We start from the raw sequence: 27,833 nt of genomic DNA, 5'->3' as shown, positions 1-27,833 counted from the left end.
ATATTGTCAGAATCAAGTTTTCTAGAACTTTGCAAATTAACCAAAGGCTTTCAGTGACCTGGGAAGTGCTTCTTCAAAAAGAGCTGACGAATCTTGGCAAGAACGGTGAGCTTTGTGATGTTTTAACCGACCTTAGTACCATCCCCTGCTCCCAGCTCAGCTGTAAGCTTGAAAAATAACAGCCCATATTTCCAAGACTGGAGGAGGAAGAATGAGTTGAACTTTTTCAAAGCTTCATCCCCGAAGAACAGTTGTTTTGCAGATAGACTAACCTGTCTAGTTGTTCTTTAGAAGACCCTACTTGAAAGGCTGTCTTCCTTTCAGTTGACTCAAACTCGCCCAGTGCTAATGTTGATCTCTGAGAGATGTTTGTCAAAAGTCTCTCCAGGTAAAAGTTTTAGCTGCTGCTGTCTGAAGCAAGGGTTAGGAGTTGGCACAAACAATAGATTAACCAACAAGCATGGTAGGAAAGTCTGGGCAATGAGATAGCAACAGTGGCTTTGAAAGCTCTGATATATTCCTGGGAATCTAGAAGCTCAGAAGCATGCATATGACTGTGCACATGCTCAAGAAAGACCAGATAAGGCCAAGGCTCTCGCCTCTGGCTGAGCTTGAGGCTCTGCACAAGCAGGAAATGAGGGGTTAAGGCCAAGTTGTATTGGCCTGAGTGTTGAAGATATGCCCTGACCCATGCACAGAGGGCCCCTCAGCAAAGAGTAGGCCATGTCTGGGCTGTAAGTATCTAAGGAGATCTTTGTCCAATACGTAGCTGATCATAAGGCAACAGACTTTAGCGGCCACACTTGCTTGACCAAAAATACAGACTTTACCAAACTAGTTCATAAGTCACTAAGTAAACAACAGCAAATAGCAAAAACAAAAAACCTTGGGGAAGGGGAGGTCTGGTTTCCAGAACTGCCACATTATAATATAAAAAGTGTCCAGTTTTGGGGGCACCTGGGTGGCTCAGTGGGTTAGGCCTCTGCCTTCAGCTCAGGTCATGATCTCAGGTCCTGGGATCGAGCCCCCCATCGGGCTCTCTGCTCAGCAGGGAGCCTGCTTCCTCCTCTCTACCTGCCTCTCTGCCTACTTGTGATCTCTCTCTGTGTCAAATAAAAAAATCTTTAAAAAAATAAATAAACTTTATTTTTAAAAAAGTGTCCAGTTTTCAATGGAAACATGAGCAATGTAAAGAAATAAGAAAGTATGGCCAATATACAAAGTGGGGGTGGGAAAGCAATTAATAAAACTTGTCTCTGAGGAAGCCCAGGCTTTGAATTCACTTTAAAAAAACCCTTAAATCAGGGGCACCTGGGTGGCTCAGTGGGTTAAAGCCTCTGCCGTCAGCTCAGGTCATGATCCCAGGGTCCTGGGATCGAGTCCCGCACGGGTCTCTCTGCTCAGCAGGGAGCCTGCTTCCCCCCCCTCCCGCCTTCCTCTCTGCCTACTTGCGATCTCTGTCTGTCAAATAAGTAAATAAAATCTTAAAAAAAAAACCCTTAAATCAGCAAATTTTAAATATTTTCATAGAGTTTTAAACAACTGTATTTAAAGAACTAAAGGAAAGCATGAGAATGCTATCTCATTTAGTAGATACCATCAATGAAGAGATAGACATTAAAGAGAACCATTAAAAACCATGGAGTTGGAAAGTACAAAAACTTAAATGAAAAATTCAGTAGAGAGCCTCAACAGTAGATCTGAGCTGGCAGAAGGAAGAATCAGTGAACTGAAGATAGGATCATCGAGATTATTCTGTCTGAGGAATAGAAAAGACAAATAAATGAAGAAAAATGAACAGAGACGCAGAGACCCATTGGAACACCAAGTGTACCAACACACACACATGATGGTAGTTCCAGAAGGTGAGGAGAGAAAAAGGAGCAGAAAAAATTTTTTTGAAAACAGAATAGCTAAAAACGTTGATGAAAGATATGAATCTACACATCAAGAAACTCAGCAAAAAACCAAACAGGATAAACTCCAAGTAAAGGCAAGGTCATTTGCTGAGTGACAGCCAAGGGTGGTAAGGAGGGATCAATTGTTTGAGGAGTGTAGACAAGGTCTACGATGGACTGTAGGGATGGACAGTGAGATGATCAAGGAGATGCAGGATAGACGGTGCTGAAGGTCTACTTGTGGTTGGTGGTCTTAAAGTTTCCAGTGGAACCAATGCGCCCTCTTGTGTGACTTTTCCAAAATGATCAATTATTGCCATAGAAAATGTGCAACTGGATCCTTCCAGGGTGGGGGTTCTGCCATATAGGAGGGTCAAAGGAATTTAGATTACTAGCAAGAGAGTTACTAAAATAATGGCATCTAAGTTATCTAAGTAGAGAAGTTAAGGTAGGAAGGTCGTGATGGATTGAGAATAAATTCAAGGTCAAAGGTGTCAACACACTGGAGAGCCCACACGTTTGACGAATCCCCTTAAAAGCAGGTTGGAAGGACTGGGGTTGTAACCAATTGCAGGACTGGAGATGGGACAGTTCTATGTAATGACAAAGTCCAAAGTATGCCCATGGGAGAGTATGACTGGAGTAGGGCAGAGAAGGTTACTGAGGTGAGGACTAGGGCATTGGAGTGAGGGTCGGACAATGATGGCTCATCCATGTGGATGCTAAGTTCACCCACGATGCTGGCAGGACTTCGGGCTAAAGAGGAAGACTATAATGAAGACGCCAGAGTTTTAGGTAAAAGAGGAGAAAATGGAAATATAAAAGTATGTATCACATGTTCAAGGCCAGAAGCTGAAAAAGATGGGAAATACTGTCACTGACAGAACTGGGAACCAAAAATGCCACAATGAGTCAAAAAATAATAACAACCAACAGGGACAAATGCAGGATGCCACACTTGGGCCCAAGAAGACAACCACATGAACGGTGAGTGGGAATGTTGGGGCTGATCAGGGGCATGATGGCATTCAGCTCAACACAGTATAATGTAGCCACCAAAAACTTAAAAATTCTCTAGCAGTCCATCAGGTAGAATGAGGTAGAATGAGATAGAATGGGAAAAGTTCTGTTCTAAACTGGTGGTGACCAAGAGCACTGTCTTTAGGTGTGTGTGAATTCAAGATGACAGGACTCAAAATAATATTCCATAAGAAGTGGCTGAAGGAATTACCCATGTCTACCATGGAGAAGACTGCAGATCATGAAAGCCCCCTTCAAACAGCTGTAGGGATGTTAACTCAGAAATGGACTTAGATTCTCACAAGCAGGGAACTGGAATAACTGGGTGACGGTTAACGGTGGGGAAGGGTAGGTTTCAGCTCAAAATAAGAAGGGTGTCCTGAGAACCAAAGCTGCCTTGGGAGACAGCAAGTTCCTCGTTGCTGAGGTTATAAAAATGTAAGCTGGACCACTTGGTGAGGATCTTTTGTTGGAATCCCAATGTCAGTTGGGTGATCGTATCAAATAGTCTTTTAGATGCTTTTAATCCTAAAATTTACTAAATTTGGAAAGTTTTTTTGCCATTATTTCTTCCAGTGTTTTTTTCAGTCCCCAGTTGTCTCTCTTCTGCTTTGAGAACTCTAGTTATATTTAGGTCAATTATGGCTCACTGATGCACCTTTTGTGTTTTTCTAGTCTTTCTCCTCTCCCCATTTCATGGAGGATATGTGCTATTCCTCTATCTTCAAGTTCACTTCTCTTCTACAGTGTCCCACTCTGCTATTAATCTCATCCAATATATTTTTGTCTCATTTTTTTAACCAGCTCTGTAAATTCAACTTGTTTTAAAAATCTTTGATGGCTTAACTTAACATGCTCACGTTTTCCTCCAACTTCTTGAAAATACAAAACAGTGTTATAAAAACTTTGAGTATCCCTGGGCACTAACTGTATCTATCACCCATTTCATTCCTGGGTCAGCTTCCTTGATTGGTGTGTCTTCTCATTAACGATTTCGGTTTCTTGCTTTTTTTGTACGCCTCATCACTTTTGACTGGATACAGACGCTTTGTACGTTTGAGTTTCTTGGGTACAACCTAGTCTTGTATTAGTTTAGATACTCCTGAGGTGTGATGCAGTTAAGCTCTGGGACGAGGTTAAATTTCTTGGAGATAGTTTGATTCTGTCAGGTTTGCCTTTAAGTTTAGTTGGGTGGCACCAGACCAGCCTTCCTCAGGGCTAATTCTCCTCCACTGTCAAGGCAAGATCCGTATGAGAACCCCACCAGCTGTCCCATGCGTAATGAAGTTTGTTTGCTCTGGCTGGTGGGAGCACAAATTCTTCTTGGCCCTTCGTGAGGCTCAGGGGTTGTTTTGCCTTCGACGTTCAGATTTTTCTCTTAGCCTCAGTCACAACCTCACGTGCGTGCGCAGCTCAGCGATTAGCTGAAAACACAAGGGAGACCCGCTGTAGATCTCCACAGCTCTCTCTGGGAGCTCTCACCCCTCTGGCGCTCTGCTCTGTGAACTCTAGTCACGTGGCCTCCCCAAACTCGTACTCCGTTCCTTCAGCCCGGGAGATGGAGGGGCTTTGCCAGGTCCCCTCCCCATCGGGGCTGTGGCCTGGAAACTCCCTCGGGGTAAGCTGGAGCAGTCACAGGGTTCTCTTTGTTGCTTCTCTCAGGAATTTCTATTCTGCGCTGCCTGTTGCCCAATGTCTGAAAACCTTTTGAAAATATATAGACTTTGCCCAGTTTTTTAGTTATTTAAAGCAGGAGAGTAACCCCAGTCCGTACTATTCCATCTGACCGTCTCCTCAGTCCCAAGGTTTTATAAGAATATTTCAGGGCGCCGGGGTGGCTCAGTCGGTTAAACATCTCCTTTCTGCTCAGGTCATGATCCCAGGGTCCTGGGATCGAGTTCCGCATTGGGCTCCCTGCTCAGCTTCTCCCTCTGCCCCTGCCCTCCCCTCTGCCTGTGCGCTCTCTCATGCTCTCTCTCAAATAAAGAAATAAAATCTTTAAAAATTAAATAAAACAAACAAACCTCTAAGGTCAGATGAAAATAGGAGAGCGCACTTGGAAGATGTAAAACTGAATTTCTTCAGAGGGCTAATCTGAGGCAACCAGTGCAAATTACTGAAGCTTTTTCACACAGAGGATCTAGCTGATTCAAACAACCCTTCATTATATCAAGATAATTGTGCAAACACGTCATTACAGAAAATACAGGGGCGCCTGGGTGGCTCCGAGGGTTAAGCCTCTGCCTTCGGCTCAGGTCATGATCTCAGGGTCCTGGGATCGAGCCCCGCATCGGGCTCTCTGCTCAGGGGGGAGCCTGCTTCCCCTTCTCTCTCTCTGCCTGCCTCTCTGCCTACTTGTGATCTCTGTCTGTCAAATAAATAAATAAAATCTTAAAAGAAAATACAGTAAAATTCAGCCTAAGATTGAATTAGTGATCTATACAAATTCTGCCTTTTAGATTCAGGTGTGCATGGTGTCCGTGTGCTCTGCCCTGAGGGGGGGGGTGCGCTTCTGGGGATGAAGACACCCCATGTGCTTTTTCTGGGTGTCCCTGAGCCAAACCAGCACTGAACACAAGAGAAACCCCACTCAGTCTTGATAACTGAAGAAACTGGGTCTTGGAGGAATGGGGAGTGGTTACCATGGGCTTCCTTCACCCAGATTCATCCAAATTTAGTAACCGTGGTTCTCATTCCGGGCTGCACTGTGGATTTTCCTGTTGAGGGAGAACAGTACTCACCTCTTAGAACCAGGAAAGTACACTGGGGGGAAAAAAAAAAGCAAGCAAGCATAAAACAGAAAATATTTCTCGAGAAGACGAGTACACACCTGTCACTGGTAAATATGTAGGCAACCACATCCTTCAAAGCCGCGAGTAAAACGCCCACCACGAGTGCGCAAATGCCTGGGAGATACAGAAGAAGCAACCAGAAGTGAAAATTCTCAGGAGATGGTTGTGTCAAGGATTTAGGAAATGTGATAGTTTGAAGAGTTTCTTCTTCCTGTCTGTGAAAAGAGCCAAGGTGGTCAGACGACTCTGACGGCTTTTTCAAAGGCAGATTCACAGGAAAGACGTCAGTAGGAGGGCAGGCCAACTAGAATCTTCTCTAACTGGTCAGATCCCACGACGTTAAAGCCGCTAGAGGAGGCTGGGATCCAGGAACACGGAGAAGCGTTCACCCAGACTTTGGTCAGAAAACAAGCCTGCTGGTGATAACAACTGGAAAATTCTTCAGTGGTACCAAGCGTAACATTATGTCATTGGTAGCAAACGACAGGAAATCATAAGGAGAACTTTTATTTAACTGGGTAAACTTGAAAGAGCTTGAGGAATATTTCCGTTGAGTTTATACAGGTAAATCGATCCCCAAGAGAAGTTCTGATGTGTGTATGTTAACCGACAACACCCAGGAGGGCGCCGGAGGGAGGCGGTGCTTGGACTCACCGGCGCAGAGGACAACGGTGACACTGGAGTGTCGGGCCTGCTCAGCATTCCCCGCGCCCAGGGCATTGCCCACGCGGACGCTGGCCGCCACACCGAAGCCAAGGGGCAGCTAAGAAGGAACAATCACAAATCACAAGACGTCAGAGGGCTTGACACTTAGAATATTAGGGCCCCGGAGTCCAACTGCACGGGAACCCAAGAAAGAGAGTAATCTGTGTTCTAGAACTGGTTCTATTACATCCAAGCCGTGGGAGCATAACCGAACTGCCCAGTCCCCCTCACACCCAACCTCTTCGTTGCTGGAACAATCTAGTTGCTCCCCCAACTGCCCCCTGGGTCAAGTCCACCAGGGCAGAATCCCTTAATGAAGCAGGATTTGAGGGCTGAACGCATACCATTGAGACTCAATTCGATTTAGCTACATTCGACAAGAGAAGATTTAATGTATTACAAATAGATAAATAATCTGTAAAAATCGAATGAGCCCTGGGAAAAAGCACTTAGAACAAGGCCTGGCACACTGTAGGAACTGATCAACGCGGACAGACTCAGACTCTGTGACTCCATCATGTCCAACAGCCCAAACAGCTAATTATCCGGGACACTGACCGATGTCCCTTCAAAATACCACAATTTTTATTTTCCATCACTCATTATGGAAATCTGAAGCTATAAGCTTCCTTGCTTCTTGAACAGACCATTTTTCAACCTTCAGGGTCATCCTTTTGCCCTCCTATTATTACTCTGTAATACAGTGTTGCCCTCAGGAGATGTTCCGGTATTGTTGGTTGTATAGAAAACGGGTTTTAGCTGTCATGTGTGCAGAAAATTTAGGCATCAGATTTAACCTCTCATTCCAACTAGAAACAGTATCCTCCCAGCAGCCTGTAACTTCTTGTCACTGTTTTGAGAAGCCAGCTTGAGTTGGTAAAAAAACAAAACAAAACAAAACAAAAAACACAAACATTGTAAGACTTGCATGTCAGAGGATGCCTAACGTCCTCCGGTTCAAGATGAGTGACTGTTTCGCATCCTCAACTCTCTTCCCTCCCCAGTACCATTAAAACACCCGTAAAGACGCTTAACAGAAAAGACTTTCCAAAAAAAAAAAAAAAAGACTTTCATTCACATCACTGAGAACAAGAGAGCAGACCGGCTTCTGGAAGACAGAAGGCAGATGTCATAACCCTGGGGTAGAACCACAGGAAGCTACAGTCCAGAAGACGAACAGGCAGAGGCCAGATCCCGCCCGCTCTTCCCCGTGCAGCCCAAGGAGGCTCAAAACTTCAAGTCCGTCCGCAAGGCAGCAGTGAGCACTGCTCAAGGGGACTCACTGCAAACAGCACAGCCAGACCCCACTGCCTGCCTCATCTTCCCTCGGACTTGCCGCACACAGACTAGCCTAACATAGAAAACCCAAGTGGCAGGGGGGTTAGCTCCCTGTGTGGTGTGAGCACCTCAGAACCAAGCCCTTCTTGGATTCTGTCTTGGGGACGGTGCGGAGGAGCCGCGGATGAGGAGGACAGACTGCCTGTTCCCTGTTCCTCGCCCACAAACCCTAAAATGAAGGTGTCGCTTGACAGATTACCAGCTTTGTGCTCGGCTCCCTCCGGGTGCTTCCCACTCAGGGGAAAGGTCTGCTGGAGAAAAATCCCCAAACGACAAGGTCAGAAAAGCCATGCCAGCCATTTATTTTATAAATCAATGTGTTCATTCTTTCATCAGTACAGAGGGACTAATAAAGATCACGGGATCTTTGAGAAAAACCGAAGAACATATCCCCCCCCCCACCAAAAAAAGATAAATAAAAGACCAAGTGATCTCAGAGGAAACAATGAGGTGACTGAAAGCATGGAAGAGAATGTTTGAAGGTTCAACTTAGTACCTTAAGATTTCTAACAGATAATGCAGCATAAAACAAGAACAGGTTCCCAGAGAGAAGGGACCATAAGAGAAAAAGAAAGGGATCTCAGAAATTAAAAACAAAAGTTTTTCTTTTTAATGGATGAAAAAAAAAAAACCCAAATTCGATACTGGACGTCAACCTCCATCTAAGTGGAAATTAACAAGAATAGAAAAAAGGTACAGAAAAGGGAGAAAGAGTAATATTTTCAAAACTTCTCAGAGTAAGGGGAAAACAGAAGTCTTCAGTCGGAAAGGGTATACCAAGCGCCCAGAAGCAGGATAAGCAAAGTAGTAACTTCACAGAAAAGCACACTTGAGAAAGTTCACAAACTACATGGACAGAGAAATAAATGTGATAACTTTCAAAGAGAAAAACCATGTCGTCACAAAGGAGTAAGAACCAAAATGAGATCAGACTTCACACTAGGAACTCAATGGCAGACGAACACACAGTAATGCCTTAAAAATTCTGAGGGAAGCTTGTTTTGAACCTACAATTCTATACTCAGCCAAGTTACTGAACACATATACATGGAAAATACAGCCTCTCTCAAACATGCATGGCTCACAGCTTACCTTCCATATACTCTTAGGGAAAAGTTTTTGACTAAATCATCTAAATTTTGGGGGCACCTGAGTGGCTCAGTGAGTTAAAGCCTCTGCTTTCGGCTCAGGTCATGATCTCAGGGTCCTGGGATCGAGCCCCATGTGGGGTTCTCTGCTCAGCAGGGAGCCTGCTTCCCCCCCTCTCTCTGCCTGCCTCTCTGCCTACTTGTGGTCTCTGTCTGTCCAATAAATAAATAAAAATCTAAAAAAAAATCTAAAAATTTTTAAGAGGGCGGGGTGAAGCAGTGGGAGAGGGAGAGAGAGAATCCTGAGTAGGACCACGCTCAGGGTACAGCCCCATGTGGGGTCTGATGTCATCACCCTGAGATTATGACCTCAGCTGAAATGAAGAGTCAGACAAGTTTAACCAACTGAGCCACTCAGGTGTCCTGATAATCCAATTTTTTTTTTTTTTTACGATTGTACCCATTTATTTGACAGAACACAAGTAGGCAGAGAGGTAGGCAGAGGGAGAGGGAGAAACAGGTTCACCGAGGAGCAGAGAGCCCGACATGGGGCTCGATCCAAGGACCTGATCTGAGCCGAAGGCAGCTGCCCAACCGACTGAGCCACCAGGCATCCTGAGGCTAATGCAGCTGGTGACTAACTGGAAACCAATGTTCATTTATGACTTTGGAAATCCTAGGGCCCTTAAGAAATATGCTAAGTCTAGTCTGCTCGTGCTCTGTCAGAGGCACAACAAAGCCTGGATGACACCACGTCTGTTTACAGCACAGTGTACTGAGTGTTTTAAGCCCACTGTTGAGACCTACTGCTAAGAAAAAAAGGTTCTTTTTAAAATCTGCGCCCGTTGACGATGCATCTGGTCATGGAAGAGCTCTGATGGAGACGGACAGTGAAACTTATGTTCTTTTGGGGCAGGCTAACACAGCATCTGCTCTGCAAGCCATGGATCAGGGAGTCACTTTAACTTTTAAGTCTTACTATTTAAGAAATACATTTCTTAAGGCTATTGCTGCTATAGACGGTTATCCTTCTGATGGATGTGGGCAAAGTAAATAGAAAATCTTTTGGAAAGGGGTGCCTGGGTGGCTCAGTCAGTTAAGTGTCTGCCTTCAGCTCAGGTCATGATCCGAGGGTCCTGGGATCGAGCCCCACATCAGGCTCCCTGCTCAGTGGAGAGTCTGCTTCTCCCTCTGACCCTCCTCCCTGCTCATGCCTCCTCTCTCTCTCTCTCAAAAAAGTAAATAAATAAAACAAAAATCTAAAAAAGAAAGAAAAGAAAGAAAACCTGTGACTGTGAGGCTTCGAGACTTCAGTGGGGGCAGTCACCGCAGGTGTGGTGGCAACAGCAAGAGAACCGGAAGCGGAAGCGGAAGCGGAGCCTGAAGATGGGCCTGAGCGGCCGCGAGCTCATGATCGACCTTGAACAGAGGAGCTGCTTCTCCTGGACGAGCCGAGAATGTGGTTTCCTGAGATCGAATCTACTCCTGGTGACGACGCTGTGAAGACTCTCGAAACGACAACAAAGGATTTAGAATATGACGTGAACTTAGCTGGTAAAGCCGCAGCCGGGTTGAGAGGACGGACTCCAGTCTGGAAGGAAGTTCCATGGTGGATAAAATGCTATCGAACAGCATCCGGGGCCACGGAGAAATCGTCCGCGAAAGGAAGAGTCCGTCAGTGCAGCAAACGTCACGGCCTCGTATTTAAACGTTGCCACGGCCACCCCAACCTCCAGCAGCCACCAGCCCGATCAGTCAGCAGCCGTCAACGTCAAGACAGGACCCTCCACTCGCAAAAAGATTACAACTTGCTGGAAGCTCGGATGATGGTTAGTATCCCTCAGCGATGAACTCTTTTTTTTTTTTTTTTAATTATTTTTTTTAATGAACTCTAGGGTATGTACATTTTTTCAGACGTATCCCATTACACACAGACTACAGTATAAACATGACTTTTACATGTACTGTAAAACAAAAACTATTCATTCACTTTATTGCGATCTTCACTTTGTGGTGGGGTTTGGAACCAAACCTGCACTTCTCCGTATTTGTCTGACTTTTGTCTTTTGGGGACGGGCTTTTTTCCCTTAGCATAGTGTCCTCAGGATTCATCCACATTGTAGCAGGTGTCAGACCCTCCTTCCTTTTTAAGGCGGAATCCTACTCCATTGTAGGTCTATATCACGTTCTGCGTATCCACTCATCTGATGGTGGACATCTGGGTCGCTTCGACCCTTGGCTCATGGGAATAATGCTGCTGTGACCATGGGTGCGCAGACAGCTCCTGGAGATCTTTTTTTCTTTTTCTGTATACCCCAAAGTGACATTGCAGGATCACTTTCATTTTTAATTTTTTGGGGAACCACCACATTTTCTTCCCCCGGTGGGTGCACACCATTTTACGTTCCCACCAATGGCACACAAGGGTCCCAATTCTTCTGTACCCTCAGCAAGCCCTGTTAGTTTCTTTGTTTTTTGTTTTTTTTGTTTTTTTGTAAATAGTAGCCCTAATGGGTATGAGACAGTATCCCAATGTAGTTTTTTTGTAAGTATTTCCTAATGATTATTGATGTTGGGCATTTTTTCATGTGTTTATTGTACATCTTCCTTCCAGAAATATCTATTCAAGTCCTTGGCCCACTTTTTAATTGGTTGTCTGTTTTTTTGCTACTGGGGTTTAGGAGTTCTGCCTATATTCTGGATAGGAATCTCTTATCCCATAGGATTTGTGAATATTTTGTCCCATTCTGTGGGCTGCCTCTCTCTTCTGTGGATATTGTCTTTGGATGCAGATCATTTTTCAATTTTCATGAAGTCCAGCTTGTCTGTTTTTTCTTTTGTTTCCTGTGCCTTTGGTGTCATGTGCAAGAAATCATTGCCAAATCCAATGTCGTGAAGCTTCTGCCTTGTATCTTCTTCTAAAAGTTTTACCGTTTAGGGCTTACATTTAGGTCTGTGATTCGCTTTGAGTTAATCCGTGTATATGGTGTGAGGTAACAAGACTGCAACTTCCTTCTTTCTCATGTGGATGGATATCCAGTTTCCCAGTACCCGTTACTAAAAGGACTGTCCTTTCTCCACTGAATGGTCATGGCATCTTTGTTAAAAAATCATCTGATTACATATGCAAGAGTTGGTCTTTGTATCTAATTCCATCTATTTACTTGTCTTTGGTTTTTTCTGGAATTTCCACCGACTGGTCAAGTTCATTATTTGATTTTCCAGCTTTAACTCATCTGTTCATCCCATCAAGTATTACATTTGTGTGGCTATAATTTGTAATTTTAAAAATCCTACCTGGTTCTTTCCCAAATATTGTTCATTTCAGCTCCTTCTTTTATGTTGAACGATTTTAAACACAATACTTTTCTATTCCCCAATTATTACTCCATCATCTCAAGCTCTGAACTCTAATTTTTCTGTTTGTTGTATCTGTCCAAACTCTTGCTCGTGGTGGATTATTTCTTTGTATTTTGTGATTGTGACTGGACGCTCACCCCTGTGAGGACTTGTTTTTTTCCCATAGGAAATAATGAAGAATTATTGCCTTACTGCCTCTAACAAAGGAAAGCCTGTGACAAGAAACAGAAAGCAGAAGAGTGGTTGCCAAAGGCTGAAGGTAGGGGGAGCGGGTAACTGTGGAATGAGTAGAATTTAGAGTCTTATGGGACAAAAAGGTTCTGGAGCTTGGCAGTTCAACAATGTTAGCACAACTAAATCGCACAGTTAAAACTGGTTAAGATTGTAAATTTGGGGGTGCCTGGGTGGCTCAGTCGTTAAGCATCTGCCTTCACCTCAGCTCATGATCCGGGTCCTGGGACTGAGCTCAGGCATTGGGCTCCCTGCTCAGCGGGGAGTCTGCTTCCCCCTCTGCCTCTACCCCACTCCCCCTACCCCTGCTTGTGCTCTCTCTTGTGTGCCCTTCCTCAAATAAATTAATTTTTTTTTCAGATAAGTTAATTTTTAAAAGATGGTAAATTTTAAGGTATGTGGTTTTTAGCACAATTAAAAATAAAAATAAAACAAAAGGAAGGCTACAACAGAGCAGGTAGAAAAATAGAAGATCTGAAGAGAACAGATGTAGAAGGTAGTTACGGTTGACCACTTACCTATCATAAGCTCTAGCAGCCCCATGAAAATACAGAAGCAACACCAAAACCCTCCTTTGACGGGATCATTTCCCACCATCAACTACCGAACCTCCAGACAGAACTGTACCTCAGCAGCCTCTGCTCCTTCGCCATGGCTCTCGCTTCCCCTCTAAGATCTCCGATGACCCGAACTCTAACGGACACTTTCCATCCTCACCTAATGCGGAGCACCCCCCAGGAGCCCCCACCCAACTGTCATTCCTTCCGTGAATGGTTCTTCATCACTGGCCTCCTGCACCACATGTTCTCCTGATTTCCTTCATTCCACACTGGCCTGCCCTCCCTTTTGGCTGGGTTGTCCTATTCCTGACTTCTACATCTTGCGGTTTTCTCCTAGACACTCTCCATTTGTATTCGTAAACAATGTCATCAATCCCCACTAAAAAAACCCGTTTTCATTTTTAAGAATAAAAAGAAAAAATACATGGTGGGGCACCTGGGTGGCTCAGTGGGTTAAAGCCTCTACCTTCGGCTCAGGTCATGATCTCAGGGTCCTGGGATTGAGCCCCGCATTGGGCTCTCTGCTCAGCAGGGAGTGTGCTTCCCCCTCTCTGCCTGCCTCTCTGCCTACCTGTGATCTCTGTCTATCAAATAAATAAATAAAATCTTTAAAAACAAATACATGGAAACAAAAATGGCCCATAATCCCACTGCCCAGATGGTGTCTGTTAAACTTTAAAAAAAAAAAAAAAAAAGAATCAAACAAACAAAAAAAGAGGAGTATCTGTACAGGTTTGGAATATTCCAAAAGAATCAAGAAGTACAAGACACAGTTATTCAAGCCAGAAACTCGGGGGTGGTTTGTGATTCTTCCTACTCACTGCCTTGACTTCCACGTCCAAACCCTGGCCATGTCCTCTGCCCTACAACACAACTAACTCACCCGCTTTTCTCCCCGTCCACCAGCAGCCTCCTATGTGCTCACCTAGATGATTCCAGTAGCTTCGTTCCAGACCCACCCAAACACCTGTGCTCCCCTAAGCCAGCTTCTACGTGTCACACCCTTCCTTCCTCATTAGCCCAGGTTCCCGTTTTGAGTCCCGGTACATGCCACATGCTCTCTTCCACCGGGGAGCCGTGCAGTCAGCTCTCAGCCTCTGGCTTCCCGGGCTGCCTCCCTCTCCCCTTTCCAGTCTCAGCTTACCAGGTAACTCAGAAGAACTGTTTCTGACTGCCGTCCTTAAAAAGATACCCATCTCTATTTTTACGCATCTCAGACTTTTTTTTTTTGCTTCTTCTATGGGACGTGTCATCTATGCTTCGTAAAGCTCTCGTGTATCTGTTTACTTGTTTGTCTCCGTCTCCCTGCCAGACCACAGGCCACGAGAGGGCAGGGACTGTCTTCGTCTCGCTCTCCTTCAGGTCCTAGCACCAACTCCCTATTTGTTGAATAGACATGCCAGGCATTGCGCTAAGTGCTTTAACACATTTTCTATCCTACTCAGTCTTCACCTGCTACATACATACTATTTTTCCCCTTTTGTAGATGAGAAAAGTGAAGCTTGGAAAGGTTAAGTAATGAGTCCACAGTTGCACGGTTAGGGAACAGCACAGCAGGACTCAAACCCAATGTCTGGCTCCGAACTCCATGTTCCCCCCAGTATGCTGTGCCCCCTCCCCTGCTGTCTGCGTCTCCTCTCTCCCCGGAGCCTGGCATGGAGGGCTGAATGAAGGCAATGACAATGGCCCAGCAGAGTTTATGCAGAGAAAGTGCCGGGTCTCACCCTGAAGGTCTTACCATGTAGGCTGCAGAAGCCAGTTCGTAAATGACGGCCTGGGCCCCCAGCTCCGTCACACTAATCAGTCCTGAAATATTGGCACAGACACACACAAAACACAACTTAGAAGGTGGGTTAAAACAAACATTTTCCTTAGGAAACTAGAATAGATCTTAATTTAGAAGAATCGAGGGGGCACCTGGGTGGCTCAGTCAGTTAAGGGTCTGTCTCTTGGTTTCAGCTCAGGTCATGATCTCATGGGTTGTGACACTGAGCGTTGCGGGAGTCTGCTGGAAGGTTCTCTCCCTTGGCCCTTCCCCCCAACTCATGTGCGTGCTCTTTCTCTCGCTCAAATAAATACATGAATCTTAAAAAAAAAAAAAAAAGAATTTAAAAAGAAGCCAGGATTGGCCCCAGAGGCATAACCCAGTGGCACAATTCACTAAGCATGCTGAGGAGAGCCCCAGATGTCTGCCCCCAGGACACTTCCAAGATCTGGGGCAGCTAAGACCTGATGCAGGCCCCTGCTCCACTGAGAAACAAAACATCAGGTTTATGGTAGAAAACAACGAGGCTCTTGGGGTTGCAGGTCATTCCTGGGAGCCGCAGGGTCACAGTGTGGGAGGGGAAGGACGGAAGGCAGCGGAACTCTGTACAGAGCATGGCGGGATGACAGGAGTATTCAACTGTGCCCAGAGACTGGACCATCAATCATCATCATCCTCTGTCTCTATTATTTCCTCTATTGCCTTACTAGCCGTAAGATGGCTAAGGTGAAAACTTATGAATGAAGTGATCAGATCTCTGATAGAAATAAAGATCACATTGAAAACACAGCCAAATGAGGGACTCTGTGTTTGTAAATGGCTTAAAAACTTGCATGATCCCTAGCAAAAGTCAGCGGAAGCGGAGGGTCTGAGAGAGTCAGGAGACCCAGACTGGGGTTTCTGCTCCCCCTCTCCATGACCTTGCCAAAGCTTTTACCTGGGGCCTCCCTTTCCGAATCCATAAAGTAAAGGGCAGTGAGGCAGCGCTAAAAGCCCCTCTCAACTTGAATATGGTTACAGTTGGACAAGGATTTAAACCCATGCTGAAACTTCTGAGAGCATCTGACACAATGGGAAGGAAGGAGGAGTAAGGCCCATGTCTCTTGAGAAGCCCCGGAGACAAGGGCGGCCAGGATGTTCTTGGATTTCTACTGGACCATTGACAAACCTGCGAGGAAGGTTCCAATCTCAAAGGTCCACCACTCAATGCACACCATGAACATACTGGGAATAGCCAGCTGGATGTAAGAGCCCCATTCTTGGAAACAGTCCCAAGTCCAACCTGGAGAACAGGGAAGAAAGGAAACAGCTTTGACTTTGCAGCAGTCTCTGATGCCAACAATTCTGTTTCACACACCTCCTCCTCCTCCACATGGCCAGAGACTGGGGGTAACCACAATGGTCCAGAAAAATAATACATTTTAAAGATGTCAAACAAGACCAGAGTTTGAGATGGTGGGAACAGGGCTGACAATACTTAGTGAAACTGAACCATGTATCTGCCCTCCCATCCACACATTTCACGCCTGGGTGTAAATGGTAGAGACCCTTTGATAGTGCTCTGTAAGAACACATGTAGGCTGTTCACTGAGGCAGGGTGTGGGTGTGGGCTACCGAGGGCACCGAGGAAATCATCACTAGGAAGCTAGAGAAGCAGACTCTGATCCCTGCATGTTACAGTTAAAAGTAGAACCAGATCTGTATGCAGCAATATGGTTAGATCTGAAAATAGACTGCTCACGGGCAACTAATGTAAAAACAGAACCTCCCAACCACATCAAAAATTTTTTTAAATTAATTAATTTATTTTAATAAACATATAATGTATTTTTATCCCCAGGGGTACAGGTCTGTGAATCGCCAGGTTTACACATTTCACAGCACTCATCACAGCACATACCCTCCCCAATGTCCATATCCCCACCTCCCTCTCCCGTCCCCCCTCCCCCCAGCAACCCTCAGTCTGTTTTTTGAGATTGAGTCTTTTATGGTTTGTCTCCCTCCCAATCCCATCTTCTTTCATTTTTTCTTTTCCTACCCCCAACCCCCCCACATTGCATCTCCACTTCCTCATCTCAGGGAGATCATATGATAGTTGTCTTTCTCCGATTGACTTATTTCGCTAAGCGTAATACCCTCTAGTTCCATCCACACAACCACATCAAAATTTAAAACTTCTTTATATCCAAGGGCACAGTCACCAAAACAGAATCTGGCAGCCTGTGGAACAGGAAAAGATATTTGCAAATCATGTATCTGGTAAGGATATGCAGATATCAAGATAACCAGAATATACAAAAAAAGACAAAACAATCCAACTAAAAAATGAGCAAAGGACTTGAACAGACATTTCTCCAAAGAAGATATGCAAACAGCCAACAAGCACATGGAAGAATCATTTGGGAAATGCAGATCAAAATCGCAGTAAGATGGTATCTCACACCCATTAGAATGGCTTCTTTAAAAAAGAAACAGAAAATAACATGTCTTGGTGAGGATCAATTATAACCCTTGTGCGCTGTTGGGGGGAATCTAAAAGGGGGCAGCTACTGTGGAAAGGTAGTATGGCGGTTCCTCAAAAATTTAAAAATAAAAGTATCATACAATTTAGAATATCACCTCTGAATATACATAGAAAGAACTGAAAGCATGACCTCCAGGAACTGTCTGCACACCCCTGGTCACAGCAGCATTATTCCCAAGAGCCAAGAGGTGGATGTGACCCAGATGTCCACGGACAGACGAGTGGATATGCAGAATGCAACACAGACATACAATAGAGTATGATTCCGCCTTAAAAAGGAAGGAGGGTCTGACAGGTGCTGCAACAGGGATGAACCCTGAGGACGCTATGCTAAGACACAAAAAGACGAATACTGTATACGATTGCACCTCTGTGAGATATCTAGAGTCAAACCGGACACAGAAAGCAGAACGATGGAACGGTGGTTGCTCTGGGACCGAAGGAGGGGGAACAGGAGTTTCTCTTTCATGGGGACAGAGTTCCAGTTTTGTGGGATGAAAAAGGTCTGGAGATGGATGCTGGTGATGGGGGCCGTATAGTGTGAATGTGCTTTCACACTACCTACCTACACCCTTCAAAGAAGATGGTAAATTTTAGGTTATGTATGTTTCAGTACGACTTAAAACAACACCACAAAATATCATGCTGCATCAGAGAGGTCAATAAACTTCTTCTGTAACGGGCCAAATAGTAAATGTCTTCAACATTGCTGGCCAGATGTTCTGTGCCACTGTAGCAGCAAGGGAACAGCCACGGGCATCGTGCAAGTGATTAGGCGTGGCTGTGTTCCAATCAAACTTTGGTTACAGAAACAAGCCGCGGCGGGATCGGGTCCATGGGGCTGTTTGCCAATCTCCGTAGCAAGTGAAAAAAAAGTACGGGGAGCGGGGAAGAAATCTGAATTATAATACTATTAGGCAAATATAAACACATAAGTGGGCCAAAAACAATAAAATCAACTTGCAGTTTTCAAAGATGCAAATGAAGACATATACAAAGCACAGAGAGGGAGCCCTGAGGGAGGAGGATGCGAATTACGAAATGGAGGGAGAAACAGTCTAAAACGGAGAGGAGCCCTGTAAGACACGACATCTGTGTGCCATGAATCTGAGTGTGAGAAACTCAGTGCTTCGGATCTAAGGTCCGGGATAGGAGAGGGAGAGAAGGGGGAGGGGAAGAAGGCATTGAAAAACACTGAGGAATTTTTGTACCATAAGAAAAAAGAAAGGCACCAAGGGCCAGCTTGCCACTCACCTTATTGGGTCCCAAGAGAAGAGAGGGCCTAGGACCCCACCCCACCCTCAAATATGGAGGTGAAGGCTTGAGGGGAAAACAACATCGAGAACGAATGGAGGAAGATGGTGCAGGAACAGACCTTAATTTCGTCTGGTCCCAGGATTTCCGCTAGATTGCTATCAAAGCATTCTTAACACCTGCGAACTCAACGGGAGATCGAAGACAAGAAGAGCAGCAATTCTAGGAACAGAAAATCGACCACCTTCTGGAAGGTAGGACATGGGGAGAAGTGAATCTGAAGTGACATATAGGAAGATAGATGGGGGGGGCGCCTCCCAGCAAGCAGTAGAGCAGGAGAGCACAAAATGGGAACTTGTAGAAGTCTGCTTCACTGAGTGACGTCACTCCAGAGGCTAAGTAGGGGGTGGAGCCCTCGTGGGGACAGTGTGGTCTCAGGACCCGCCGGGTCACAGAAGGATCGGGGGTGTCTGAGTGCGGCAGAGCCCCAGGTATCGGAGCAGGGAAGCCGGCTGCAGAGACAGAGCCAAGGTGGGGGCCCTCAGCTCGGGGTTACCTTAAACCATGATCCACGGCAGAGTCGGACCACTGCTCTTCCAGCAGGGACCCCACAAGTGGCAGATCTGGGGAGACCCCCAGCGTGAGAGCGCACAGCAGGAAACGGCTGGGTTTGGAGACACCAAATGGGGCCGAGTGTCAGAGACAGAAATGCTCGGTCACAGGCCAGGTGAGCACACAGCGGCAGCCGGAGACCAGGGAGACGGGAGTGATTGAGCGCTTTTTTCCAAGGGCGCACTGAGGAGTGGGGCTCCAAGCACTCAGCTCCTCCGGGGCTGGAGATTGGGCGGCCGCCATTTTCATTCCCGTCCTCCAAAGCGGTACGGAAAGCGTTCTGGGAACAAAAGCTCCAAGAGCAAACCCAAGCAGATTGCTTAGCCCAGCGCCTGGCAAGGGCGGTGCAAGACCTCCTCGGGCAAATACACTGGAAAAGCCACCCAACAGGTCCCTCCGCCAGAAGATCAGCAAGAACATCTGGCCATCAAATTTACGGATCGATGAGAATTGCAAAACTCCAGCACTAAGGGAATACAGCACATAGAACTCATGGTTTTCCCCCACGATTACTTAGTCTTTCAACTTTAATTTTTTTCTTTCCTTTTCAACCCATTTCTTATTTTATCAACTTTTAAAAATATTTTTTGATTTTCATTTTTACAGTTACATTCTATCCCTTCATTATGTAAGTTTTTCTTTCTTTACAATTTTGGGATGCAGCTTCTTCTAACAGACTAAAATAGAGTCAAAATCTAATGTATGGCTTTGTTCTATTCACTTGTCGGATCATATTCTCTTTTATGTTGTTGTTTCTTCTTGGTTTTTTGTCTTGTTTTGTTTTGTTAAAGGCTTTAAAAATTTTCATCTTTGCAGTTATGTTCTATCTTTTCAGTGTATTTAATTTTATTTTTTACAATGATTTCTTTACAATTTTGGGATCTAGTTTTCTAAAAAACAAACCAAAATACACACAACATCCAATGTATTGCTCTATTCTGCTCATCTGTCTAATTATATTCTCTTTTTTCTTTCTCCCCTCACCCCCAGTTTCAGGTATCTTCTGATTTGTTTAGCATGTACTTCTCTGGGGTCATTGTTGCCATTTTGTATTTTGTTCTATTGTTCATCTATTCCTCTCTGGATAGAACGACAAGACGGAGAAGTATCAAAAGGTGACTATCAAAAAAGAGAACAAGAATCAGTATTGACTGCATTGGACCTAATCAATATGGACATAAGTTAAGATGTTGGAACTAGAGTTAGGAATAATGATTATAAAGATATTAGCTGGGCTTGAAAAAAGCATAGAAGACACTAGAGAATCCCTTTCTGGAGAAGTAAAAGAACTAAAATCTAACTGGTGGTGGGTATTATGGAGGGCACGTATTGCATGGAGCACTGGGTATGGTGCATAAACAGTGAATTCTGGAACACTGAAAAGAAATTTAAAAAAGAAATAAAAATTTTTTAAAAAGTGAAAAAGGCTGTCAATGAGGTGCAATAAAAAAATGGAAGCTCTTGCTAGGATAGATGAGGCAGAAGAGAGAATTAGTGATATAAAAGACCAAACGATGGAGAATAAAGAAGATGAAAAAAAGAGCAATAAACAACAAGGGGAGAATTTGAGAGGTAAGTGATACCATAAAGTGAAACAATATTAGAATAATTAGGATCCCAGAAGAGGAAAGAGAGAGAGAGGGGCACAAGGTATACTGGAGTATAGTATCAAATTATAGTGGAGACTTCCCTAATGTGGGGAAGAAAACAGGCATCAAAATCCAGGAGGCACAGAGAACCTCCCTCAAAATCAATAAAAATAGGTCAACACCCCAACATATGATAATGAAACTTAACAAATCTCAAGAGACAAAGAGAAAATCCTGAAAGCAGCTCAGGACAAAAGATCTGTATCCTACAATGGTAGAAATATTAGATTGGCAGCAGACCTACCCACAGAGACCTGGCAGGCCAGAAACAATGGATAGGATATATTCAGGGTGCTGAGAAAAATATGCAGCCAAGAATACTTTACCCAGCTAGAATGTCATTCAAAATAGAAGGAGTGATAAAAAAACATTTCAGGACAAACTAAAAGAATTCGTGTACCAAACCAGCCCTACAAGAAATATTAAAAGGGATCCTTTAAGCAAAAAGAGAGCACAAAAGTAACACAGACCAGAAAAGAACAGAGACAATATACATTGACAGTCACCTTATAGGCAATACAATGGCACTAAATTCATATCTTCCAATATTTATCCTGAATGTAAATGGGCTAAATGCCCCCAATCAGAAGACACAGGGTATCAGACTGGATAAAAAAGGCAAGACTCATTTATATGCTGTCTGCAAGAGACTCATTTTAGACCCAGAGATACCTCCAGATTGAAGGTGAGGAGGTAGAAAACCCTTTATCATGCTAATGGACATCAGAAGACAGCTGGGGTGGCAATCCTTATATCAAACAAAATAATTTTTTTTATTTTTTTTAAGATTTTATTTATTTATTTGACAGAGAGAGATCACAAGTAGGCAGAGAGGCAGGCAGAGAGAGTGAGAGAGAAGCAGGCTCCCTGCCGAGCAGAGAGCCCGATGCGGGACTCGATTCCAGGACCCTGAGATCATGACCTGAGCCGAAGGCAGCAGCTTAAACCACTGAGCCACCCAGGCGCCCCCAAACAAAATAAATTTTAAACCAAATACTGTAATAAGAGATGAGGAAGGACACTATGTCATAATTATGAGGTCCAACCAAGGAGATCTAACATTGTAAATATTTATGCCCCTAACATGGGAGCAGCCAATTATATAAGCTGATTAATAACAAAATTAAAGAAATGAATCAATAATAATACAATAATAGTAGGGGATTTTCAACACCCCCTTCTCTGCAATGGATAGATCATCTAAGCAGAAAATCCACAAGGAAATAAGGGCTTTGAATAACACACTGGACCAGATGGACATCACAGATATATTAAGAACGTGCCATCCCAAAGCAACAGAATACACATTAATCTCTAGTATACATGGAGCATTCTCCAGAATAGATCACATCCTGGGACACAAATCAGGTCTCAACTGGTACCAAAAGACTGGGTTCATTCCCTGCATATTTTTGGACCACAATGCTTTGAAACTGAAACTCAATCACATGAGGAAAGTTGGAATGAACTCAAATACATGGAGGCTAAAGAGCATCCTACTAAAGAATGAATGGGTCAACCAGGATATTTAAGAATTTTAAAAATTCATGGAAAAAAAATGAAAATGAAAACACAACTGTTCAAAACCTTTGGTATGCAACAAAGGTGATCTTTTAAGAGGGAAGTATATAGCACTACAAGCCTTTCCCAAAAAACAAGAAAGGTCTCACATACACAACCTAACCTTACACCTAAAGGAGCTGAAGAAAGAAAAACAAATAAAGCCTAAACCCAGCAGGAGAAGAGAAACAATTAATATTAGAGCAGAAATCAATGAAACAGAAACCGAAAGGAGAGTAGGTCAGATCAATGAAACTAAGAGCTGGTTCTTTGAAAGAATTAGTAAGATTGATAAGCTCCTGGCCAGACTTATCAAAAATAAAAGAGAAAGGAGCCAAATAAATAAAATCATGAATTTAAGAGGGGAGATCACAACTAACACTGAAGAAATACCAACAAAGGAGATAATCTGGAAGAAATGGATCCATGATAAACACCAAAACTGAACCAGGAAGAAATAGAAAACCTGAACAGACCCATAACCAGCAAGGAAATTGAAGCAGTCATCAAAAATCTCCCCAAAAAACAAGAGCCCAGAGCCAGACGGCTTCCCAGGGGAATTCTACCAAATGTTTAAGGAATTAATACCTATTCTTCTGAAGCTGTTTCAAAAAATCAAAATGGAAGGAAAACTTCCAAACTCTTTTTATGAAGCCAGCATTACCTTGATCCCCAAACCAAAGACCCCATCAAAAAGGAGAATTACTGACCAATATCTCTGATGAACATGGATGCAAAAATTTTCACCACAATACTAGTCAATAGGATCTAACAGTACATTAAAAGGATTATTCTCCACAACCAAGTGGGATTTATTCCTGGGCTGCAAGGTTGGTTTAACACCCACAAATCAATCAATGTGATGCAATACATTAATAAAAAAAAGAACAAGAACCATATGATACTCTCAGTAGATGCTGAAAAAGCATTTCACAAAGTACAGCATCTTGATCAAAACTCTTCAAAGTGTAGGGATAGAGGGTACATATCTCAATATCATAAAAACCATATACAAAAACCCCACAGCAAATATCATTCTCAATGGGGAAAAACTGAGAGCTTTTCCCCTAAGGTCAGGAACATGGCAGGGCTGTCCACTATCACCACTGCCATTCAACATAGTGCTACAAGTCCTAGCCTCAGCAATCAGACAATAAAAAGAAATAAATGGCATCCAAATTGGCAAAGAAGAAGTCAAACTCTCATTCTTTGCAGATGACATGATACTCTGTGTGGAAAACCCGGAAGACTCCATCTCAAAATTGCTGGCACTCATACAGGAATTCAGCAAAGTGGCAGTATATATCTAATCAATGCACAGGAATTAGTTGCATTTCTATACACTAACAATGAGACAGAAGAAAGAGAAATTAAGGAGTCCCTCCCATTTACAATTGTACCCAAAATCATAAGATACCTAGGAATGAACCTAACCAAAGAGGCAAAGAATCTGTACTCAGAAAACTATAAAGTACTCATGAAAGAAATTGAGGAAGACACAAAGAAATAGAAAAACGTTCCATGCTTATGGATTGGAAGAACAAATATTGTTAAAACGTCTATGCTCTCTAGAGTAATCTACACATTCAATGCAATCCTAACAAAATATCATCAACTTTTTTCACAGAGCTGGAACAAAAAAATCTTAAAATTTGTATGGAACCAGAAAAGACCCCAAATAGCCAAAATAATGTTGAAAAAGAAAACCAAAGCTGTTGGCATCACAATTCTGGACTTCAAGCTCTATTAGAAAGCTGTAATCATCAAGGCAGTATGGTACTTGCACAAAACAGACACATAGATCAGTGGAACAGAACAGAAAGTCCAGAAATGGACCCCCAACTCTATGGTCAACTAATCTTCAACAAAGCAGGAAAAAATATCCAGTGGAAAGAAGACAGTCTCTTAAATAAATGTTGTTGGGCAAATTGGACAGCCACATGCAGAAGAATGGAACTAGACCGTTTCCTTATATCATACATAAAAATAGACTCAAAATGAATGAAAGACCCCAATAGAAGAGAGGAATCCATCAAAATCCTATAGGAGAACATAGACAGCAACCTCCGTGACCCTGGCCGCAGCAACTTCTTGCCAGACAGTCTCCAAAGGCAAGGGAAACAAAGACAAAAATGAACTGTTGGGACTTCATCCAGATAAAAACCTTTTGCACAGCTTACTGAATGGCTACAAAATACATTTTTTAAAAAGATTTTATTTATTTATTTATTTGACAGACAGAGATCACAAGTAGGCAGAGAGGCAGGCAGAGACAGAGAGAGGGGGAAGCAGGCTCCCCGCCGAGCAGAGAGCCCGATGTGGAGCTCGATCCCAGGACCCTGAGATCATGACCTGAGCCGAAGGCAGAGGCTTTAACCCACTGAGCCACCCAGGCGCCCCTACAAGATACTTTTTAAAAAAAATCCTCAGGTGCCCATGTTATAGTACAAAAAGGAAGATAAAATCTTTAAAGCTACAGGAGAAAATGCCCGATTATCTACAAAGCGAAGACAACCCAGTTGATGGTAGACTTGTCACCAAGAACAAGAAGAACATAGTGTCTTATCAGTCATGCAGAGCTACTATCAACTTAGATTTTTAAACCCAGCAATATTCAAGAATATTGAATATTCCATATTCAAGAAATTTATTTCTTGGGGGTGGGGCACAAGCAGGGCGAGGGGCAGAAGGAGAAGCAGACTGCCTGTTGAGCAGGGAGCCTGATGTGGGCCTCGATCTCAGCTCCCTGGACTCATGACCTGAGCCAAAGGCAGACGCTTAACCGACGGAGTTACCCAGGTGCCTGATAAAGGCATTTTTTTTTTAAACACATCTGCACACTAAGGGTTTATTCCTTACCGGCCCTTCCTGAAAGGACCACTGAAAGATACAGGTCAGCAAAAATAAAAAGAATCTGGAAGGGACGGACAAGATTCACGCAGCAACAGTGAAAATATTAGCATTGCAAACAATGTTGATAAATCGAAATACGACAAAATAATGTTTTATGAGAATTTTTTAAAATCTGCAACTCAACTTATAATGAACGATAATGCAAAAGAGAAGGCGGGGGAGGGAAGGGTTGCAAACAAAGAGAACAAAGAGAAGAAAAAACACTTATTTTCAAATATTACTGTGAGCGGGAAAGTTGCCCGGACCACCACCATCCCTGCTTCTCCTGGAAATGTAATTTTTTTTTAAAAGATTTTATTTATTTATTTGACAGACAGATCACAAGTAGGCAGAGAGGCAGGCAGAGAGAGAGGGGGAAGCAGGCTCCCTGCTGAGCAGGGAGCCCGATGCGGGGCTTGATCCCAGGATCCCGGGACCATGACCTGAGCTGAAGGCAGAGGCCCAACCCACTGAGCCACCCAGGCACCCCGAAACGTAATTTTCATGCAAGTATCCAGAGCCCCTTGCATGGGAACACCAAAACACCTATCCTCAGACTGCCAATTACACGGGTCAGTTATGTGAAGTTGTTATGGTTACGCTAGATTGAGCTGGTCGTTTGGTTTTTTTAACTTACAGCTGAAGGCATCCTAACTGACGCAACTATGCATCCTAACAATCTAAGAATATTTGAAACTGCCAACGTAGTAATTATTCAAGTGAGAATCGGCAGTGGATGTTAGAGCCATTGGATGAAAATTTACTGCCGCACCGGAGAGTCAAACGCTCTCCATCACGTTACAGGTTGCTTTCTAGTCACGAAGGAGAGAATGTGTATTTCCAGGGGGGAAATCTGGTAGTCGCTGCTTCAGCCAAATGACCAAACCCACACCACCTGACACCACAGATCTCCAAAGGGGCTGAGTATGTACAGTCTTGTACGTAGCATTCCTACCCAAATGCTTTCTTCTGCATCTGCTCATGAGGAAACAAACAGATCCAAGACATTCTCCAAGACAACCGGCAGAGGCTCTTGGGAAGACGAGCGTCAGGAAAACAAAAGAAGGTGGGGAGGTTGTTTTAGATAAAAAGGGGCTAAGGACAGAGAAGAACAACAACAAATATGGCTTGGGAAATTCAGAGAACGTGAGGCTGAATGACCACTAAACCATTCTTCGTACTTTTTAGTGGGTGTGAGCATTTTGCAAATAAGACGTTGGAGGGCACAATGAGAAAGTGTTTGGAACTGGAAAACCACTGAAACCAGGTAAGGGCAAGACACAAGTGGCCAGTACCCTTCGCTGAATGCCCTTCGTCACAGTCTTTGTTCTAAACCCTTCATGTGGGTAACCCCATGAACGCTCGCAACAATGAGAGGACGTAGGTCCTGTTTTTACGACTGCTATTTCACAGATGGGGAAACAGAGACAACGGAAGTTGGGCAATGGTCCCAGTTTCCACTGCAAAGAGGCGGGACCCGAACAGAGGTGGTCTGGATCCAGAGTCAACGTGCTGAATGATGCGGCGAACGGCGTGCCCCCCGCATCCCAAATGAAGAGGGGTTACAGTAAGAATACAGCGAAGACAGACAGACAACTGACAAATACAGAAAAGGTGTGGGGAGGGAGCAAACCGAAACCACGCAAAAAGAGAAAACATGAAATAAGTCATTCCTAGTAAGTGAGTCCTACCATGTTTTCGCTATGATAAATGCAAATGGGTTAAGGCATGGATTTGAAATTAGAGATCCTTGGAGCAAAGAGGGTAATGTGCTATTTATGAAAGAAACATCTGAAACAGAATGACTCAATGGTAGAAGAGAAAAGGCTGGCTCAAGAGGCGGGACAAGTTGTTTCATACATTCTGGACACAAGTTGTTGGGGTGCTGGTCCATGGCAATCGATCAGAAAAGAAAGCAATTTCAGTTTCAGTGAGTCGGACTGACCAAAGGCCTTGGACTTGGGGCCACCAGACCCACACAGGCCCCATACGGAGCAAGAAGTTGCAAAAGAGGCTTCGGGCTGTGCTATGGGGACAACACAGTCAGAACAAGGCTTTGAAGCTGCGTAAGTATCAGGCTGGACGACAAAGAGGAGAAAAAAAAAACACTTAGTACATACTAAGTACTTGGGGGGGCAGGAAAAAGTACATACTAAGTACTTGGGGGGGCAGGAAAAAGAGTTGGAAAAAACTGCATCTGAGTGGTCATAAACAGTACTTTGGAAATACTTGATGTAATGGAAAAGTCTACCCACAGGGAGGGGAGGGCCTCTCATGCCAGGTCACAGACACAGGGCGCTATCCGGAAAGTCAAGTCCAAGTCAACCCTCCGAACCACTGCCTGCCACCAGCATCCTTAAACCCAGGCCGTCGGAGAAGGTCACCTTGCCCTGTAGGCCGGTGGACCAAAATCATTCCTGGAGGAGGAATAAGAGCAAAAGTAAGAATAAGAAAAAAAGAAAATGAAAAAAACAAATTCACATTTTTCATATTAAGACTTCCGTAAATGAGTTTAGTGTGAGAAACCTATTAGTTTTATAATCATTAAACATTTTGTATATAATTTTTTAAAAGATTTTATTTAT

At 44.0% G+C, this 27,833-nt stretch overlaps 1 protein-coding gene across 1 annotated transcript in view; it reads right to left on the bottom strand.

Annotated features, from left to right (window-relative positions):
* The window catches only part of LOC308357114 (multidrug and toxin extrusion protein 2-like), a gene marked incomplete at its 5' end in the record, with an annotated part of 59,215 nt that overhangs the window by 8,368 nt on the left and 23,014 nt on the right, over positions 1 to 27,833 (bottom strand). Inside the window, 4 exons of the mRNA XM_080826603.1 lie at positions 5,749 to 5,824; positions 6,365 to 6,473; positions 14,731 to 14,798; positions 15,926 to 16,039. Of these exons, the coding sequence (XP_080682729.1) occupies positions 5,749 to 5,824; positions 6,365 to 6,473; positions 14,731 to 14,798; positions 15,926 to 16,039 (367 nt within the window). The remainder of the gene's footprint in view (positions 1 to 5,748; positions 5,825 to 6,364; positions 6,474 to 14,730; positions 14,799 to 15,925; positions 16,040 to 27,833) is intronic.

This window comes from Martes martes (assembly GCF_963455335.1).
Source record: "Martes martes genome assembly, chromosome: 16".
Classification (NCBI taxonomy): domain Eukaryota; kingdom Metazoa; phylum Chordata; class Mammalia; order Carnivora; family Mustelidae; genus Martes; species Martes martes.
The sequence above is the reverse complement of the archived record's forward strand: the minus strand, read 5'-3'. Positions and strand labels throughout refer to the sequence as shown.